Below are 18643 nucleotides of genomic sequence, written 5' to 3' on the forward strand. Positions count from 1 at the left end.
GCGCACTTGTGGATCCGGGATGGAGATCTGCTGGAGTTCAAGCCGTCGGACAGATGTCATTGAGAACTCTTGGAGGTAAGCGGCTGACACTGAACAACTTTACTGGCTGAATACCATAGAGAATGTGTAAATGCAGATTTTGTGGGATGGATGTGATCGGGGGGTTGTGCAGTGGGAGACATGTCAAACTTGCGGGTCAATATCACCCGCAGAGATACGGCTCCCCGGGGCGCCAGAGGGTTTTACTGCCATCACCTGAAGAGCCATGTGTCACTCAACATCAGCAGAATAATTAAGAGCAGGACGACTGAAAATACTGACCATTGTGCGTCCATAAAACATTTCAACTTCACTATATTCATCCACATCTCCCACGACCCTGAAGCTTCATCTGGATAAACTTCTCCATAACATTCATACAGAAGTGTTCTCCAGACGTCACTGATCCTTTCATTCATCACATGTTACTTTCCACCAATCTGCCACGTGTAAAACACCACATTTGTGATGAAATGTATTTTTCTCTTGTATGTTTTATTCCATCAGGACGCGCCGGTCCGGCTAGATTTAAGGGTTACGACCACTTTCATGGCCTGCGAGGACAAACCCTGCAGTGGATATCCCTCACATAGGCCTACGTGACGTGGGTTTCTTAATCAACTTTAAAACATCTGAGCAAGGTCACCTATAGCCATGGGACAGGAAATGACATCACCGACTCCTCATGCTGAACTAAACAATTCCGTGACCTTGCTTTCTGTGGCAGATGGCACGTGCGAATCGATGTGGATTTATTGCCATCCGGGGCCTATAAACCTGTCATAATGGAAATGCATCAGCGTTAAACCAACAAACAGAGAACAAAAGACATCCAACAACCTGAAGTCTGTAAGCGGCTGACAAATCCGCCTCATGAACGTTTATCTCTGAATCATTTTTCTTAAAGAAATCCAAAGCGTTTGGTTTGAGAAAACAAAAGATTCCACCGGCAAAGGTTCTGCACACCATCAAAGAGTGAACTCATCTGGATTATGAAGATGTGCTTGAAAGACCATGACTGAAGCTGACGTACATCTTGAACCCCATCCAGATTCTCCTGACTCCTGAGAGAGAGAGAGAGAGAGAGAGAGAGAGAGAGAGAAAGGGTAAGTCAGAATAAACCATCAGACAGATGACATGAATGATAGTGATGTTGCGTGTCATGTGTTAATAGTATTTCCATGTGCTTACACACACGCAGCATTCTTTCTCATTCCACATCAATTCATGCATCCATCATTGCACAACACATGAAAATATCACAAGTGATGATGAATGAAGAAAACACATGAATGGATCTCTTGAATCACTTTGTTTCGCTGTTTTATCGATCTGTAATCTGAGTCTCTCTGTCGCCATCTCTGTTTGAAACATGAAGTTGCAGGTTACTTTCTCTTCTTCTCTCGACACTGGTCAAACAGACAATTGTGTAGAAAACCAACCGTTTCATTATTTGAAGCTTAGAGGCTGTTGTGAATTTGCTTACTCTCAATTTTCATGTATGATCAGAACATAGTCATAAAGACCGTTTCAGCGGACGCGTGCACGCCTGATCCCCAGTTAACTTCCGGTGTGTGTTTGGCAAGTGTCTAATGATGTAACTATTTATATTATTTTATTTTAAGATTAATTGATATTATTATTTTGCTGTATAATAATTGTATTAAATAAACAATTTGTTGTTTGGGTACTGTTGTTCTGACGCATTTGAACAAACCCTATGGTACATTGACATCTAGATGTTGAGTTTGGAGACAAGTTTAGCTTATTCTGGGTTTCTTTTGATTGTAATAAAAAATAATGTACATGCACATGTGTGAATGTGTCCCGGAAGTTCAGTTGGGCTCACAGAAGAGCACATGCGCAGTAACGTTTGTTTATGTTGTTAAGATGAAAGCGTCTATACAATGTTACAGCAACCTTGCATGTACTTTAAAACTAAAGGCAGTTTTGTTTCTAGCGCTGTTGGCCATAAACATGTTTCCCTTTTTCGTCCTTCAGGATAATGCTTGGCCCACTCCCGTCACGGAGGAAGACGCCGCCATGAATAACGCCACCGTTCTCGACATCATCGAGTCGGCGAGTCCCGCCACCACGCCGGCGGGTCCGCACCCGTATCCCCTCGGCTTCCAGGTGTCTGTGAGCGGATTCCTGGCACTGGAGATCGTGTTGGGTCTCAGCAGTAACATGACCGTCCTGGTGCTCTACTGTACCAAATCCAACCTGGTGAATTCAGTGAGCAACATCGTCACCATGAACCTCCACGTGCTGGACGTGCTGGTGTGCGTCTGCTGCATCCCGCTCACCATCGCCGTGCTGATGCTGTCGCTGCGGGGCGACACCGTTCTCGTCTGCTGCTTCCACGAGGCCTGCGTGTCGTTTGCCAGCGTCGCCACGGCCGCCAACGTCCTGGCCGTCACTTTGGACCGATACGACATCTCCATCAAACCGGCCAATCGCGTGCTGACTACGGGGCGGGCGGCGGTGCTGTTGGGTTGCATCTGGGTTCTGTCGTTCGTCAGCTTCCTGGTGCCGTTCATCGAGGTGGGCTTCCTGCGAGCGGATGCCACCGCAGCTAATCAGACCACCACATTCCACGTCAATGAGTATTACACCAAACTGGGTCTCTACTACCACCTGGTGGCTCAGATACCCATTTTCTGTCTGACGGCCATCATCATGTTGGTGACCTATGCCAAGATCCTGCAGGCGCTGAACATCCGCATCGGCTCACGGTTCCACGCCGCGCAGAAGAAGAAGATGAGGAGGAAAAAGAACTTCTCGCTCGTGTCCACGTCTGAACGGCAGCTACCAGAGATGGGGGATGGTGGTGCCGAAAGAAGTCGTGGGCACGCGCCACTGGCCATGCGCACGTCCGTCTCAGTCATCATCGCCCTGCGGCGGGCCGTCAAACGCCACCGGGAGCGGAGGGAGCGACAGAAACGCGTCTTTCGCATGTCGCTGCTCATCATTTCCACCTTCCTCTTATGCTGGACACCCATCACTGTTTTAAATGCGGTGATCCTCAGTGCCGGTCCCAGCGACCTCAACGTCAAACTCCGGATGGGATTCCTGGTCATGGCGTACGGCACCACGGTCTTCCATCCTCTCCTCTACGCCTTCACCAGACAGAAGTTTCAGAAGGTTCTGAAAAGTAAAATGAAGAAACGGGTGGTGTCCATCATTGAGGCCAATCCGCAGCCAAACAGCGCCGTCATACGGAACTCCTGGATCGACCCTAAACGGAATAAAAAGGTGACGTTGGACGATCACGAAGCCAGACAGAAGTGTCTGTCCTCAGAAGACGCCGACTGTTAGAAGACACTGTTAACCCGGTCACCGTGCCAAACAAACATTCAGTTACTATTTATAAAAACTGTGCCATATTATAATGCCATAGCTTTCATAGAAGGTGCATGTGTGTTGATACACAAAGTCAGATTTGTCTTTAGTCTTTCTCACATGTAGCCTGTGTGTGTTTGCAATAAAGCTGCGAGAAATCCACCTCCTGTCATCATACAGAAGCACCGACACCTCCATCAGAAACATCTCAGCTTCATTACGGCTTCTGTCATGATCTAAAAGAAGAAATCTAAACTTGAAGTATAAAAACATGCTTAATTATACAAATGCACTAGACAGTATTTATAATATGAAGAAGAAACTTACGTGAGCCGAGCAGATACGTTTTGAGTTGTGCGAGTTGTAGTTCACTCAGGTTTGGTGTATTCACATTACAGAATTGAGAGATGAGATTCATCAGTTTCCATGTGTTCTGTTCATCAAAAGCTTTTCCTTTTAACCTTCTCCACCAGCACATTACATCAAAAACAAGAGTCAAAGACCCTACTGCTCCATCTGGTGCTCGTCATTGACCCCTGCTGTTTATTTCCCATCATTCATCTCCAAACTCTCATGATAATATTACAATAAGAGCAAACAAGAAGAGCTTACTCAACCTAAGACTGACAGAGAATGCTGGGAAACGCAGTGATGATGAAGGCTTTCACCTGTTTCTGGAGAGATCTGATGCTGGAAACACACTGGGGGATTATGGGATGGAGGTTGAGGTAGAAGAGGTCACGTGATCACAGAGGATTAGATGATAACTCGCTCAGACAGCAGTTCAGAATGAGAGAAACACACATCAAGACATTTATCTCTGATATATATTTCCATTTAAAAAGAACATTTTATTCAATATACATCGCTGTAATTACTTCAGTCACTATATCTACTTCACACAGCACCGTAGTATTAGTACATGAAATAATCTGAGAGAAATTCACATGTCATGTTCTTATTTAAGTCTTAGTTTAAGATCACTTGACTGAAATGTTTGATTTAAGGACGGTTTCCCTGACAGGGATGAACTTAAACCAGGACTAAGCCTTGATTCAATTAGGACATTGAAGTCGTTTTTAGAACACATTACCGCGTGCATCTTGAGACAAAACAATCACACTGATATACAGTATTTTAAGACTTTGATTAAGACAATTTACAACCCTGTCAGGTTTTCAATCTAGTCTCAGACTAATTCAAATGTTAGTGCCGCCTTGATGGAAAACAACTTTACATCTTAAAATATGTCAGTGTGGTTGTTTTGTCTCAAGATGCACACAGCATTGTTTGTTTGTATGTTAATAAAAACACCTTAAATACAATAATTGAGCGAAGTCCTTGTCCTGGTTTAAATGAATCCCTGTCTGGAATAATGCCTAAAATGAGTCATAACTTTGCCAATCCGTTGCATTCTTTCATTACAAAACCTATAAAAACGTTTTTGAAATGGATGACTTGGACTAATAAATAGCAAAGAACAATCAATCACACAAGTTCAGAATGGATGTGAACTCCCTCAGTAGCTCTTTTGTCATTGTTTCATAATAACACTTACAACACTTCATCCTCGTGTGCATATGAGTTATGAGAAAATAATAAATAGTATTGTTACTGTAGTGTCACGTTAAACACACAGGAAACAGTCTGAGAATATTTTTTCATTGAAAATAGAAAATACATAACGACATAAACTGATTCTGCAGTTGATGTTCTGACCTACGTGAGCAACATTTCAAATGTTTGTGGTTAAAGAAGTCAAATCCCTCCACTGAAGCACACAACACACTCTTTATGACACGATGAAGCTTGAACACTTGTGTTATTTTAACTGATAATAGGGTTGGTTAGTTAGTTCTGATAAAACCTCTGAGAAGAACGCAGAACACACAACATTTGTTTCATGTCATGTGACTCATGAAAGTACAATGTTAAAGTGCACACTACTGTGTTGTTGTTTGTAGTCTTGTTTTATTTTGAAGACACAAGTCGCCCGTCAACACTTAACAATGAATCTGGATGCGTTTAAAAAAGTGAAATAAATACACTAACGTTCACATTCATGTTCAGAAACCCTGTACATCTGCAACAAGTGCTGAATACTAATTTCTAAATGTAACCTGTGCGTGTCAAGTTTTAAAAAATGATGAAATAGATCCGGGAGACATGTGCCATGAACAAAAAACCTCTGCTAACATAATAGAACAATCTGTGCTGAAACAGACAATGGATTATGAACTCTTGCTTACACGGAGAACAGACTCTCACACACACACACACATGACAGTCTACACACACCTGGCTCAAAACAGCTCCAGAACTACCTTAAAGAGCAATGAGAAACAAACAAACATCACAACACACCCTCACAGAGCTGCAGTGGTATTACACTGCTGTCACATTCACTTCCTGTACAGAATGTGTGAATTATTCCGTCTTCTGGACAGTTTTCTTTCCTCTGATTGCGGAGTAAACGCTGGATAACACCTCAGTGTAGATCAGCGTCCCCAGAAACACCACGGCCGTGCCCGTCCAGTGCCACGCTGTGAAGGGATTCTGGAAGTACATGATGGATATGATGAGACTCAGGAATTTACGCAGCGTCACCACCAGAGTAACCGTGAGCGATGCGCACTCGCTGGTCAGAATGAACACGCCGCGGATACACACGTATCTGAGAGACACAGATAAGTACAAAACAAATGAAACGAAATGTTATATTTTTCTTATAAGATGTTTTTTTGTGTGGACGTGAGAATATGAAAGGATACTGTGTGATGACGTTCATAAGCAGATAAAACCACATGACCGGCATTGAGTGACCAATCACAGGGATTTCCACAGGAGCTTTGACAAACACAACACAGCAAGTGTGAATCATAAACACAATGTCCAAAAGGCTAGATTCCTTTGACTAAACAGGAGTACGTCTGCACCATTATGATCATCAACCAGAAATAAACACTCATTTGATTATGAGTTTCCCACTTTAATGAACTCATTTTTGTTGTTGTTATGTAATGGAAGAAACTCACAGCTCTGGCTGAAGAGCAAAGCGTGTCTGTAGATGTCCCCAGACAGCAGGAGGAAGCCTGGCAACGGCAGACAATGCTGAAAGAGACCCGAAAATCACATTTAACACAACGCACTTGAAACAACACACACACACGTGAGCAGCGAGGAAAGCCACTCACGTTGTAAAACAGAGCTTCTTTGGAGTGTTTGCCATGTTTTTTGTAGAGAGTTTCTTGGAAAATGCCCATTCTTGCAGACATCAGCAGGGCGAATGTCAGCATGGCGATACCTGGAACACAACAGCGTTTACGCATCAGTCCTTTTGTCACACTCGCTCCAATCAACCCGAGCGTGAAGGTGTCATATAAAATGTACCCATAAGCCAATGCAGGAAAGCATAAACTCCTTCTTCTTCTGTGGCTCCCTTCTCAACGTTCTGCGGAGATGAGAGCAGGTGTGTGAAGTGCAATGACTTTGGGTCTCATTCACATGACGGTTATTAGTTACTAAATCTGCAGAAGCGTTTATTAAACTCACCACTTGTCTAGCAGACATGACAGTGCAGATGAAAATGCCCACAGACACCAACACGATAGACAGATATTTACTCGTGGAATACCTGCGTTCAGAATAAAAGAAGTAATAATACCATCATAATAATAATATGAACTCTATTAAGCAGGTAAATAATGAATCTAGCGTACCTCTTCTTTAGAATGATGATGCCGAGTATCATGTTTGCAATTAAAGATCCCTGCGATTAAAACAAGAGAAGGTCAAAAGTGAATTAAATGTGAGGTTCTGCTTCATCTGTTATGACCGATACTCACAGATCTGAAGATCATGTGCAGGGGCATGGCGATATTAAAGTTGAGAGCGTAGTTGTTGATCACGCTCACAGTGAAAAACATGGCAACCATGACCACATAGTTACTGCAAAGATAAAGAAGGCGAGACTCAGCGGGGAAAAACAAAGTTCACTGCTAGGGCTGTGCATTATATAGAAATATAGCACATGTGCATATCGTGATGGTTTGTGATAAATGAGCTATTTCATTCTTGGAAGAGTGATGTACGGTCAGAGTTTAGGTGGATGCTGATAGTACAGTATCTATCTGGCACGCGGATGTTAGATGGGATATGAGTGCGTGTCAATCAACAATCGGCGTCGCAAAGCCAAATTTGTTTTTTATTTTTGTAAAAACCTGGACTAACTTTTGTTTGTTTACTAAATGTCAGATTTGTTTAATGCAGCAGTAAAACACGGCCGTTCACTTTCAGAAGTTGTAGTGATGCTTTGTGTTTCCTCAAATAATGTGAAATATATGTTGGTTATATCATTTCTTTAATATATTTTAATACAATTTAAATAGATTTTAGAAAAAGAAATATCGTATTGCATATCGAACATTTAGCAAGGAAGAGTAACGGCATAAACACTTGAAGCTTTTCATTTCTTTTAAAATGAGTTATTGCCTCAGTTCATTTGAATCAGAATCAAGTATTGAAACAGATCACAGTATTACGATATATATTACTGTGACATGATCTGAGAAACAATCATTAATAGTGTGTAGATGTCAATCCACATGTCACAGTGACAATGAAGTTCATTCACACTTAACCTGGACTAATCCATCAACCTGATCAACTAACAGCTCATAAACGTCATGTCACCTCATTGGAATTTGTGGTTTTTTGCGTCCAAAGTTTGTCTCAAAGATGAAGCCCTCCAATGCAATGAATGCAAACTGAGCAAATGTCACCAGATTTCCACATCCAGGGAAATCCCTAATAAAAGGTACAAAACAAGACAAACGTGTTGTGTTATTGAAGTGTAAATGCAAAACATTGAACTGCTATCATGTGTAAGACACACACTCACCTCACTAAAAGTTCCAGAAACACAACATTACTGCAGCAGCCAACAAACACTAACGCTATGGCCAAAAGCGTCTTCATTCTAAACGTGTTAAAGCGCGTCTTTCAGCTGAACACTGCTGTAGATGTGAACATTATGACTTAAACAGAGCAAAAGTGTTTCTACACTACTGAGTGTTAAACACGCCTCTCTCTCTCTCTCGGCTACAGACAAGACTTCCGGAACGCGCCGCTGAGCGTTCTGGGATTTGTAGTTTTCTTCTTTTCAACATGCTACGTATCCAAAGGCAAAATAAACTGCACTTCCCGTCATCACACTTTTTTCATTCAAACTAACAAACTTCAAGTAGTTCCAAGTAAAAACAGGGAAATGCTTTTTATATATGTTATAACGTTCATAGAAATACCGACTTTCTTCCTTGGCAAGTACTTAATATAATAAAAAAACATAATAAAACACTCTTATCATGTGATCAAATAGTATTAATATAATATAATTAAATATAAGCACTCGGGACACGCAGTGTGAAGAACTTCACGAAATGAAATGAACGTTCAACGGAAGAAAAGTCACGAGCGAGCGGAGCTGTCTACGTGTTTCCGGTGTCGTGGCGCTCGCGTACACAGAACACTTCCACACATCATCAGATCAACATCAGAATCATGATTTCATTATCAGACTCGCAGAGTAAGTCGAACATTTTCATTTGATGTCTGTCGTGTTCGTTCGGAGAGAGAGAGACGTTAGAAACGGCGCTTCAGATGTGCAGGAAGTGTTGAATGTGAATGAATGGAGTGATGTGTGGCCTTTATTGTGTCTCGTCTCTTAACTACACTTTATGACCTTTCACATCGATACAAATACGACTCGGAACATCATGTTGTACGATCACTGTGTCTGTCTAGACAATAAATAACACAAACAGGGTCATTATTCTTTTAAAGTATTTGTAATACAATAGGAAATGATACTCGTACTCATTAACACACATGAATCTGTGACAACTCTGATACATCATCCTCCAGTGTTGTGCTGTGCTGTGCTGTGCCGTGCCGTGCCGTGCCGTGCCGTGCTGTCGTGTCGTGCTGTGCTGTCGTGTCGTGCTGTGCTGTCGTGTCGTGCTGTGCTGTCGTGTCGTGCTGTGCTGTCGTGTCGTGCTTTGCTGTCGTGTCGTGCTGTGCTGTCGTGTCGTGCTTTGCTGTCGTGCTGTCGTGTCGTGCTGTGCTGTCGTGTCGTGCTGTGCTGTCGTGTCGTGCTTTGCTGTCGTGCTGTCGTGTCGTGCTGTGCTGTCGTGTTGTGCTTTGGTGTCGTGCTGTCGTGTTGTGCTGTGCTGTCATCCTGTGCTGTGCTGTCGTGTCGTGCTGTCGTGTCGTGCTGTGCTGTCGTGTCGTGCTGTGCTGTCGTGTCGTGCTGTGCTGTCGTGTCGTGCTGTGCTGTCGTGTCGTGCTGTGCCGTCGTGCTGTGCTGTCGTGTCGTGCTGTGCTGTCGTGTCGTGCTGTGCTGTCGTGTCGTGCTGTGCTGTCGTGTCGTGCTTTGCTGTCGTGCTGTCGTGTCGTGCTGTGCTGTCGTGTCGTGCTGTGCTGTCGTGTCGTGCTTTGCTGTCGTGCTGTCGTGTCGTGCTGTGCTGTCGTGTCGTGCTGTGCTGTCGTGTCGTGCTGTGCTGTCGTGTCGTGCTGTGCTGTCGTGTCGTGCTGTGCTGTCGTGTCGTGCTTTGCTGTCGTGCTGTCGTGTCGTGCTGTGCTGTCGTGTTGTGCTTTGGTGTCGTGCTGTCGTGTTGTGCTGTGCTGTCATCCTGTGCTGTGCTGTCGTGTCGTGCTGTCGTGTCGTGCCGTGCTGTCGTGTCGTGCTGTGCTGTCGTGTCGTGCTGTGCTGTCGTGTCGTGCTGTCGTGTCGTGCTTTGCTGTCGTGCTGTGCTGTCGTGTCGTGCTGTGCTGTGCTGTTGTGCTGTCGTGTCGTGCTGTGCTGTCGTGTCGTGCTGTGCTGTCGTGTCGTGCTGTGCTGTCGTGCTGTGCTGTCGTGCTGTGCTGTCGTGTCGTGCTGTGCTGTCGTGTCGTGCTGTGCTGTCGTGTCGTGCTGTGCTGTCGTGTCGTGCTTTGCTGTCGTGCTGTCGTGTCGTGCTGTGCTGTCGTGTCGTGCTGTGCTGTCGTGCTGTGCTGTCGTGTCGTGCTGTGCTGTCGTGTCGTGCTGTGCTGTCGTGTCGTGCTGTGCTGTCGTGTCGTGCTTTGCTGTCGTGCTGTCGTGTCGTGCTGTGCTGTCGTGCCGTGCCGTGCCGTGCTGTCGTGTCGTGCTGTGCTGTCGTGTCGTGCTGTGCTGTCGTGTCGTGCTGTGCTGTCGTGTCGTGCTTTGCTGTCGTGCTGTCGTGTCGTGCTGTGCTGTCGTGTCGTGCTGTGCTGTCGTGTCGTGCTTTGCTGTCGTGCTGTCGTGTCGTGCTGTGCTGTCGTGTTGTGCTTTGGTGTCGTGCTGTCGTGTTGTGCTGTGCTGTCATCCTGTGCTGTGCTGTCGTGTCGTGCTGTGCTGTCGTGTCGTGCTGTCGTGTCGTGCTGTGCTGTCGTGTCGTGCTGTGCTGTCGTGTCGTGCTGTGCTGTCGTGTCGTGCTGTGCTGTCGTGTCGTGCTGTGCCGTCGTGCTGTGCTGTCGTGTCGTGCTGTGCTGTCGTGTCGTGCTGTGCTGTCGTGTCGTGCTGTGCTGTCGTGTCGTGCTTTGCTGTCGTGCTGTCGTGTCGTGCTGTGCTGTCGTGTCGTGCTGTGCTGTCGTGTCGTGCTTTGCTGTCGTGCTGTGCTGTCGTGTCGTGCTGTGCTGTCGTGTCGTGCTGTGCTGTCGTGTCGTGCTGTGCTGTCGTGTCGTGCTGTGCTGTCGTGTCGTGCTTTGCTGTCGTGCTGTCGTGTCGTGCTGTGCTGTCGTGTTGTGCTTTGGTGTCGTGCTGTCGTGTTGTGCTGTGCTGTCATCCTGTGCTGTGCTGTCGTGTCGTGCTGTCGTGTCGTGCCGTGCCGTGCTGTCGTGTCGTGCTGTGCTGTCGTGTCGTGCTGTGCTGTCGTGTCGTGCTGTCGTGTCGTGCTTTGCTGTCGTGCTGTGCTGTCGTGTCGTGCTGTGCTGTGCTGTTGTGCTGTCGTGTCGTGCTGTGCTGTCGTGTCGTGCTGTGCTGTCGTGTCGTGCTGTGCTGTCGTGCTGTGCTGTCGTGCTGTGCTGTCGTGTCGTGCTGTGCTGTCGTGTCGTGCTGTGCTGTCGTGTCGTGCTTTGCTGTCGTGCTGTCGTGTCGTGCTGTGCTGTCGTGTCGTGCTGTGCTGTCGTGTCGTGCTTTGCTGTCGTGCTGTCGTGTCGTGCTGTGCTGTCGTGTTGTGCTTTGGTGTCGTGCTGTCGTGTTGTGCTGTGTTGTCATCCTGTGCTGTGCTGTCGTGTCGTGCTGTCGTGTCGTGCCGTGCTGTCGTGTCGTGCTGTGCTGTCGTGTCGTGCTGTGCTGTCGTGTCGTGCTGTGCTGTCGTGTCGTGCTTTGCTGTCGTGCTGTGCTGTCGTGTCGTGCTGTGCTGTTGTGCTGTCGTGTCGTGCTGTGCTGTCGTGCTGTGCTGTCGTGTCGTGCTGTGCTGTCGTGTCGTGCTGTGCTGTCGTGTCGTGCTTTGCTGTCGTGTCGTGCTGTGCTGTCGTGTCGTGCTGTGCTGTCGTGTCGTGCTTTGCTGTCGTGCTGTCGTGTCGTGCTGTGCTGTCGTGTTGTGCTTTGGTGTCGTGTTGTCGTGTTGTGCTGTGCTGTCATCCTGTGCTGTGCTGTCGTGTCGTGCTGTCGTGTCGTGCTGTCGTGTCGTGCTGTGCTGTCGTGTCGTGCTGTCGTGTCGTGCTGTCGTGTCGTGCTGTGCTGTCGTGTCGTGCTGTGCTGTCGTGTCGTGCTGTGCTGTCGTGTCGTGCTTTGCTGTCGTGCTGTGCTGTCGTGTCGTGCTGTGCTGTGCTGTTGTGCTGTCGTGTCGTGCTGTGCTGTCGTGTCGTGCTGTGCTGTCGTGTCGTGCTGTCGTGTCGTGCCGTGCTGTCGTGTCGTGCTGTGCTGTCGTGTCGTGCTGTGCTGTCGTGTCGTGCTGTGCTGTGCTGTTGTGCTGTCGTGTCGTGCTGTGCTGTCGTGTCGTGCTGTGCTGTCGTGTCGTGCTGTCGTGTCGTGCCGTGCTGTCGTGTCGTGCTGTGCTGTCGTGTCGTGCTGTGCTGTCGTGTCGTGCTGTGCTGTCGTGTCGTGCTGTGCTGTCGTGTCGTGCTTTGCTGTCGTGCTGTGCTGTGCTGTCGTGTCGTGCTGTGCTGTCGTGTCGTGCTTTGCTGTCGTGTCGTGCTGTGCTGTCGTGTCGTGCTTTGCTGTCGTGTCGTGCTGTGCTGTGCTGTCGTGCTGTGCTGTCGTGTCGTGCTGTGCTGTCGTGTCGTGCTTTGCTGTCGTGCTGTGCTGTCGTGTCGTGCTGTGCTGTGCTGTTGTGCTGTCGTGTCGTGTCGTGCTGTGCTGTCGTGTCGTGCTGTGCTGTCGTGTCGTGCTGTCGTGTCGTGCCGTGCTGTCGTGTCGTGCTGTGCTGTCGTGTCGTGCTGTGCTGTCGTGTCGTGCTGTGCTGTGCTGTTGTGCTGTCGTGTCGTGCCGTGCTGTCGTGTCGTGCTGTGCTGTCGTGTCGTGCTGTGCTGTCGTGTCGTGCTGTGCTGTCGTGTCGTGCTGTGCTGTCGTGCTGTGCTGTCGTGTCGTGTCGTGCTGTCGTGTCGTGCCGTGCTGTCGTGTCGTGCTGTGCTGTCGTGTCGTGCTGTGCTGTCGTGTCGTGCTGTGCTGTCGTGTCGTGCTGTGCTGTCGTGTCGTGCTTTGCTGTCGTGCTGTGCTGTCGTGTCGTGCTGTGCTGTGCTGTTGTGCTGTCGTGTCGTGCTGTGCTGTCGTGTCGTGCTGTGCTGTCGTGTCGTGCTGTCGTGTCGTGCTGTCGTGTCGTGCTGTGCTGTCGTGTCGTGCTGTGCTGTCGTGTCGTGCTGTGCTGTCGTGTCGTGCTGTGCTGTCGTGTCGTGCTTTGCTGTCGTGCTGTGCTGTGCTGTCGTGTCGTGCTGTGCTGTCGTGTCGTGCTGTGCTGTCGTGTCGTGCTGTGCTGTCGTGTCGTGCTGTGCTGTGCTGTTGTGCTGTCGTGTCGTGCTGTGCTGTCGTGTCGTGCTGTGCTGTCGTGTCGTGCTGTCGTGTCGTGCTGTCGTGTCGTGCTGTGCTGTCGTGTCGTGCTGTGCTGTCGTGTCGTGCTGTGCTGTCGTGTCGTGCTGTGCTGTCGTGTCGTGCTTTGCTGTCGTGCTGTGCTGTGCTGTCGTGTCGTGCTGTGCTGTCGTGTCGTGCTTTGCTGTCGTGTCGTGCTGTGCTGTCGTGTCGTGCTTTGCTGTCGTGTCGTGCTGTGCTGTGCTGTCGTGCTGTGCTGTCGTGTCGTGCTGTGCTGTCGTGTCGTGCTTTGCTGTCGTGCTGTGCTGTCGTGTCGTGCTGTGCTGTGCTGTTGTGCTGTCGTGTCGTGCTGTGCTGTCGTGTCGTGCTGTGCTGTCGTGTCGTGCTGTCGTGTCGTGCCGTGCTGTCGTGTCGTGCTGTGCTGTCGTGTCGTGCTGTGCTGTCGTGTCGTGCTGTGCTGTGCTGTTGTGCTGTCGTGTCGTGCTGTGCTGTCGTGCTGTGCTGTCGTGTCGTGCTGTCGTGTCGTGCCGTGCTGTCGTGTCGTGCTGTGCTGTCGTGTCGTGCTGTGCTGTCGTGCTGTGCTGTCGTGTCGTGCTGTGCTGTCGTGTCGTGCTTTGCTGTCGTGCTGTGCTGTGCTGTCGTGTCGTGCTGTGCTGTCGTGTCGTGCTGTGCTGTCGTGTCGTGCTGTGCTGTCGTGTCGTGCTTTGCTGTCGTGTCGTGCTGTGCTGTGCTGTCGTGCTGTGCTGTCGTGTCGTGCTGTGCTGTCGTGTCGTGCTTTGCTGTCGTGCTGTGCTGTCGTGTCGTGCTGTGCTGTGCTGTTGTGCTGTCGTGTCGTGCTGTGCTGTCGTGTCGTGCTGTGCTGTCGTGTCGTGCTGTGCTGTCGTGTCGTGCTGTGCTGTCGTGTCGTGCTGTGCTGTCGTGTCGTGCTGTCGTGTCGTGCTGTGCTGTCGTGTCGTGTCGTGCTGTGCTGTCGTGTCGTGCTGTGCTGTCGTGTCGTGCTGTGCTGTCGTGTCGTGCTGTGCTGTCGTGTCGTGCTGTGCTGTCGTGTCGTGCTGTGCTGTCGTGTCGTGCTGTGCTGTGCTGTCGTGTCGTGCTTTGCTGTCGTGCTGTGCTGTCGTGTTGTGCTGTGCTGTCGTGTTGTGCTTTGGTGTTGTGCTGTCATGCTGTGCTGTGCTGTCGTGCTGTGCTGTCGTGTCGTGCTGTGCTGTCGTGTCGTGCTGTGCTGTCGTGTCGTGCTGTGCTGTGCTGTCGTGTCGTGCTTTGCTGTCGTGCTGTGCTGTCGTGTTGTGCTGTGCTGTCGTGTCGTGTTGTGCTGTGTCGTGCTGTGCTGTCGTGTCGTGCTGTGCTGTCGTGCTGTGCTGTCGTGTCGTGCTGTCGTGTCGTGCTGTCGTGTCGTGCTGTCGTGTCGTGCTGTGCTGTCGTGTCGTGCTGTGCTGTCGTGTCGTGCTGTGCTGTGCTGTCGTGTCGTGCTTTGCTGTCGTGCTGTGCTGTCGTGTTGTGCTGTGCTGTCGTGTTGTGCTTTGGTGTTGTGCTGTCATGCTGTGCTGTGCTGTCGTGCTGTGCTGTCGTGCTGTGCTGTCGTGTTGTGCTGTGCTGTCGTGTTGTGCTTTGGTGTTGTGCTGTCGTGTTGTGCTGTGCTGTCATGCTGTGCTGTGCTGTCGTGCTGTGCTGTCGTGCTGTGCTGTCGTGCTGTGCTGTCGTGCTGTGCTGTTGTGTTGTGCTGTGTTGTTGTGTTGTGCAGCACTATAACAGAAGCTCTTGTGTGTTTTCTCAGAGATTGGGATGGGCTTGACAGGCTTCGGTGTGTTCTTCCTCTTCTTTGGGATGATTCTGTTTTTTGATAAAGCTCTCTTGGCCATTGGAAATGTGAGTATGTACACACACACACACAATATAAATGTATGTTATTGCTCAAGATTGAGATTTGTGTGTGTGTTTGTAGATCTTGTTTGTTGCAGGTCTGTCTTTTGTTATTGGACTGGAACGGACATTTCGGTTCTTCTTCCAGCGGCATAAAACGAAAGCCACTGTTTTTTTTCTGGGAGGAGTGTTTGTGGTGCTCATTGGATGGCCCATCATAGGTGTTGTGCTGGAGGTCTATGGATTTTTCCTGCTTTTCAGGTGACTTTAGACTGTGGATGTGCTGTGACAAACTAATATTCTCATCAAAATCTCATTTGTAGATAAACTACGGATACATGATATTGACAAGATCAAGCATCACATAGTGTATTCATGTAGTCTTAAACAAACCATTAACTTTGACCTGGGCCAGTAAGGAGCTCCCGAGCGACCACCCGCAACCACTCTGAACCCCCTGGCAACAACCATGAACCCCTTAGCAACCGGTCTGACCTTAGCTGTGTTTGGGTGAATACAGTTATCAGCAGAACATATGTTTTCATCATGTCTTTCATATGTCACATGTTTTGTGTTCAGGGGGTTTTTCCCAGTAGCCGTTGGCTTCATCAGACGGGTGCCTATACTTGGATCTTTACTGAATCTTCCGGGTATTAAAGGGGTAAGTCGATCCTCATCATCTGCTGCTGTTTCACACACGCTAGATACATTTCCTGTTTAAAATCTACACGTCTCTGTTTCTCTTTCAGTTAGTAGACAAAGTTGGCGAGAGCAACACGATGGTATAACGGTTACTGGCTTCTGTTTTTAGTTTTCTACGATTGTCTCATATTTATATTTGTAAACTGCGTCTCTGGCTTTCGGTGAACTGAAATACAAGACAAGAGATGTTTTTCTAATTGACCTGTGGAGAAATGTTTTGTGGGAGTTGCTGTTGATGTCGCTGTACAGCACGTCTCCCTCCAGCGGTGACGGAGACCATCGCTGAAACTTCCTAATAAACAAACAAACCGCTGCGAATCCTCCAGTTCTGAATGAAAGTGTTACTTCTTTAACAGTGCCAACTGTTTGTCTTTATTTTTAAATCGTCAATATTTAGTCTCCAGCTGCTGGAGTGAACTTTCCTTCATCCGTGTGAAATGATGTTCTGATGAATGACTGACTTGTATTTGTAAATATTTGAAATTTGAGACCAATGTACATTTTTACAGACAAAGTTTAATAATTGGATTATATCATGTGAAACATTTATTCAAACGCTGGCTGTAAATATTACACACAAATGAGAGGATGTCTGCTGGATTTGTCACAGAAAGGTAATAAACACGCGTGTTTCCTGATGATAGCGTTTAAACACACACTTCAGACAGCTGGAACCCGTGTGTAATGAGGAGTGCTCTGTTAGCGTCACACGTCTTTGAGATCTTTCTGGATGTTCCACAGAGTGTCAGCGCTGTTCTTCAGCTGTGAGATCTCACGGTCGCTCAGAGTCATGTTGATCACACCGTTCACTCCATCGCTGTTTAACACACACGGCAGACTCAGATACACTTCATCACTGATCCCGTACATACCCTGAAACAAACGCAGGACACGTCAACCTTTCCCGTCTATATGTGAACATTACACCGACCTTTATACTGTAAGTGAGTGACTGACCTTCACCATAGTGGTTACGGGATGAACCCGGTTCAGGTTCTTCATCAGGCTCTCCGTCAGGTCGGCCACGCTCAAACCGATGGCCCAGTTGGTGTAACCCTTCAGTCGAATCACCTCGTAGGCACTGCGGTATACACATGAAATAAAACAAATAGAATTCTATCATGCCAAACATGTATGATTTGAATATTCTACCATATTTTGAAGAATGACATTGAACTCCATTGTATGTTCACCAAACCACTGAGACATTTCTTCTTTCGTGTTCCACTGGAGAAAGACTCACATACAGGTCGTAAATAAACGACGACAGATGTGAAATAATGTTCTGTTGGCTGTACCTGTCCACAACCATCTTGTGAGTTTCTTTCCAGTTCTCCCGGTCCGTGTCTTTGCCGATATCTGGATTGAGTTTCTGGAGACTGACACCTGCCACATTCGTGCCGCTCCAAACAGGAACTGCAGACAAACATTTCGCACAACATGAATCCATAAAACCAAGTGATATTTAGTTTGGTTGGTTTTCCGCTCACCGCTGGAGTCTCCATGTTCTCCCAGTATCCAGCCGTTAATGCTGCTGGGGTGAATTCCCAAACGCTCCGCCATCAGGAAACGGAAGCGGGCCGAGTCCAGGTTGGTTCCGCTACCGATGACCCGATGCTTGGGCAGACCGCTCAACTTCCAGGTGACGTAGGTCATAATGTCCACTGTGCGGGCAGAACATGATATGATACATGCAGACAACACACAAATCAAACGATGAAGAGAATGATGGTTTGTACCCGGGTTGGAGACGACGAGGAGGACACAGTTGGGACTGTATCTGACGATCTGAGGGATGATGTGTCTGAAGATCTTGACGTTTCTCTGCACCAGATTCAGTCTGCTCTCGCCCTCCTGCAGCCGAGCGCCTGCCGTCACCACCACGATACGAGAGTCAGCGCTTACGGAGTAATCTGAGAGATCAGACGGCTCAGACAAGAATCCATACACAATAAATGAGTGATATCGAGAGGTACCTTTGCCTGAGATGATCTTGGGCGTCTTTAAGAAGAGACTGCCATGCTGGAGGTCCATCATCTCACCCTTCAGTTTGTCTTCCATGACGTCCACCAGCACCAGCTCATCCGCCAACTCCTAGAAACACATTCACACTTATAACAAATGAATGCAATTTCTGATTTCCACTTAAAGCAGTTTAGACTGACTAATGTTGTTAACATTAAATATGACTATTCTGTTGTCTTGTTTCTTTAAAAAGAATCTGATTGTACAACATTTCAGCTGTGTTTTGTTTTACATTCATAATTAATGCACGTTGAATGTTTTGGTACATAAACACAGTATCCACATTACGTAATGTGTTCACCGTCACGAGCCAACCCTGTTTGTGCTATCAATAACTAGACAAGGAATTTGTTCAGGAATATGTTGTGTTTATATCAAATAATAAGAACAACATGTCTCGGTGATGAAAGTGCACGTGATAGATTCTCACCCGCAGGACGATGCTGACGGCACACGCCATGCCCACGTGACCCACCCCGACCACGGTCACTTTATTTCTGGGAGGTTCAGACGGACCCCTGACGAGCGGAGTGATGAGTTTCTGAAGAACTGATGCCATATTTAACACTGCACACAAACATCACAAATCACATCACTGAACTGGAACCCAAGCTGAATTCAGTTCAATGTGTCACTGTCCATCTCAAATTT

The 18643-nt window shown here is 47.9% G+C and overlaps 4 protein-coding genes across 4 annotated transcripts; 2 read left to right on the top strand and 2 right to left on the bottom strand.

The window, feature by feature from the left end:
• Positions 1-2016: 2016 nt before the first annotated feature.
• On the top strand, positions 2017-3357 carry gpr22b (G protein-coupled receptor 22b; the record flags this gene model as incomplete). The annotated part of the gene is made up of 1 exon (XM_079450955.1): positions 2017-3357. The coding sequence occupies one exon, from the start codon at positions 2017-2019 to the stop codon at positions 3355-3357; it is 1341 nt and encodes a 446-aa protein (XP_079307081.1).
• An 841-nt stretch (positions 3358-4198) lies between these two features.
• Positions 4199-8923, bottom strand: slc35b4 (solute carrier family 35 member B4). The gene is made up of 10 exons (XM_079450240.1): positions 8282-8923; positions 8074-8187; positions 7227-7329; positions 7101-7150; positions 6934-7015; positions 6772-6832; positions 6576-6685; positions 6417-6492; positions 6153-6228; positions 4199-6055 (listed from the first exon to the last, which is right to left on the bottom strand). Exons 1-10 carry the CDS (start codon positions 8356-8358, stop codon positions 5809-5811), a joined length of 996 nt encoding a protein of 331 aa, XP_079306366.1. The 5' UTR covers positions 8359-8923; the 3' UTR covers positions 4199-5808.
• golt1bb (golgi transport 1Bb) lies at positions 8601-18198 on the top strand. Its single transcript, XM_079450241.1, has 5 exons — positions 8601-8965; positions 15180-15271; positions 15348-15526; positions 15845-15926; positions 16015-18198. Exons 1-5 carry the CDS (start codon positions 8941-8943, stop codon positions 16051-16053), a joined length of 417 nt encoding a protein of 138 aa, XP_079306367.1. The 5' UTR covers positions 8601-8940; the 3' UTR covers positions 16054-18198.
• Positions 16673-18551, bottom strand: ldhbb (lactate dehydrogenase Bb; the record flags this gene model as incomplete). Its single annotated transcript, XM_079450242.1, has 5 exons — positions 16673-16840; positions 16925-17048; positions 17266-17383; positions 17458-18061; positions 18423-18551. 5 exons carry the CDS (start codon positions 18549-18551, stop codon positions 16673-16675), a joined length of 1143 nt encoding a protein of 380 aa, XP_079306368.1.
• Between the last annotated feature and the right edge of the window lie 92 nt (positions 18552-18643).

Source organism: Barbatula barbatula (assembly GCF_947034865.1).
Source record: "Barbatula barbatula genome assembly, chromosome: 25".
Lineage (NCBI taxonomy): Eukaryota > Metazoa > Chordata > Actinopteri > Cypriniformes > Nemacheilidae > Barbatula > Barbatula barbatula.

Bases quoted from the DNA above. Each gene is read 5' to 3' on its own strand.
- slc35b4 (XM_079450240.1), bottom strand. From the start codon at position 8,358: ATGAAGACGCTTTTGGCCATAGCGTTAGTGTTTGTTGGCTGCTGCAGT. The intron at 7,330-8,073 runs GTGACATGACGT...TTATCTTTGCAG, and splicing joins AAACCACAAATTCCAATGAG to TAACTATGTGGTCATGGTTG. The intron at 6,833-6,933 runs GTGAGTTTAATA...TCATCTCCGCAG, and splicing joins TCATGTCTGCTAGACAAGTG to AACGTTGAGAAGGGAGCCAC.
- golt1bb (XM_079450241.1), top strand. From the start codon at position 8,941: ATGATTTCATTATCAGACTCGCAGA. The intron at 15,527-15,844 runs GTGACTTTAGAC...TTTTGTGTTCAG, and splicing joins GGATTTTTCCTGCTTTTCAG to GGGGTTTTTCCCAGTAGCCG. The intron at 15,927-16,014 runs GTAAGTCGATCC...TTTCTCTTTCAG, and splicing joins ATCTTCCGGGTATTAAAGGG to TTAGTAGACAAAGTTGGCGA.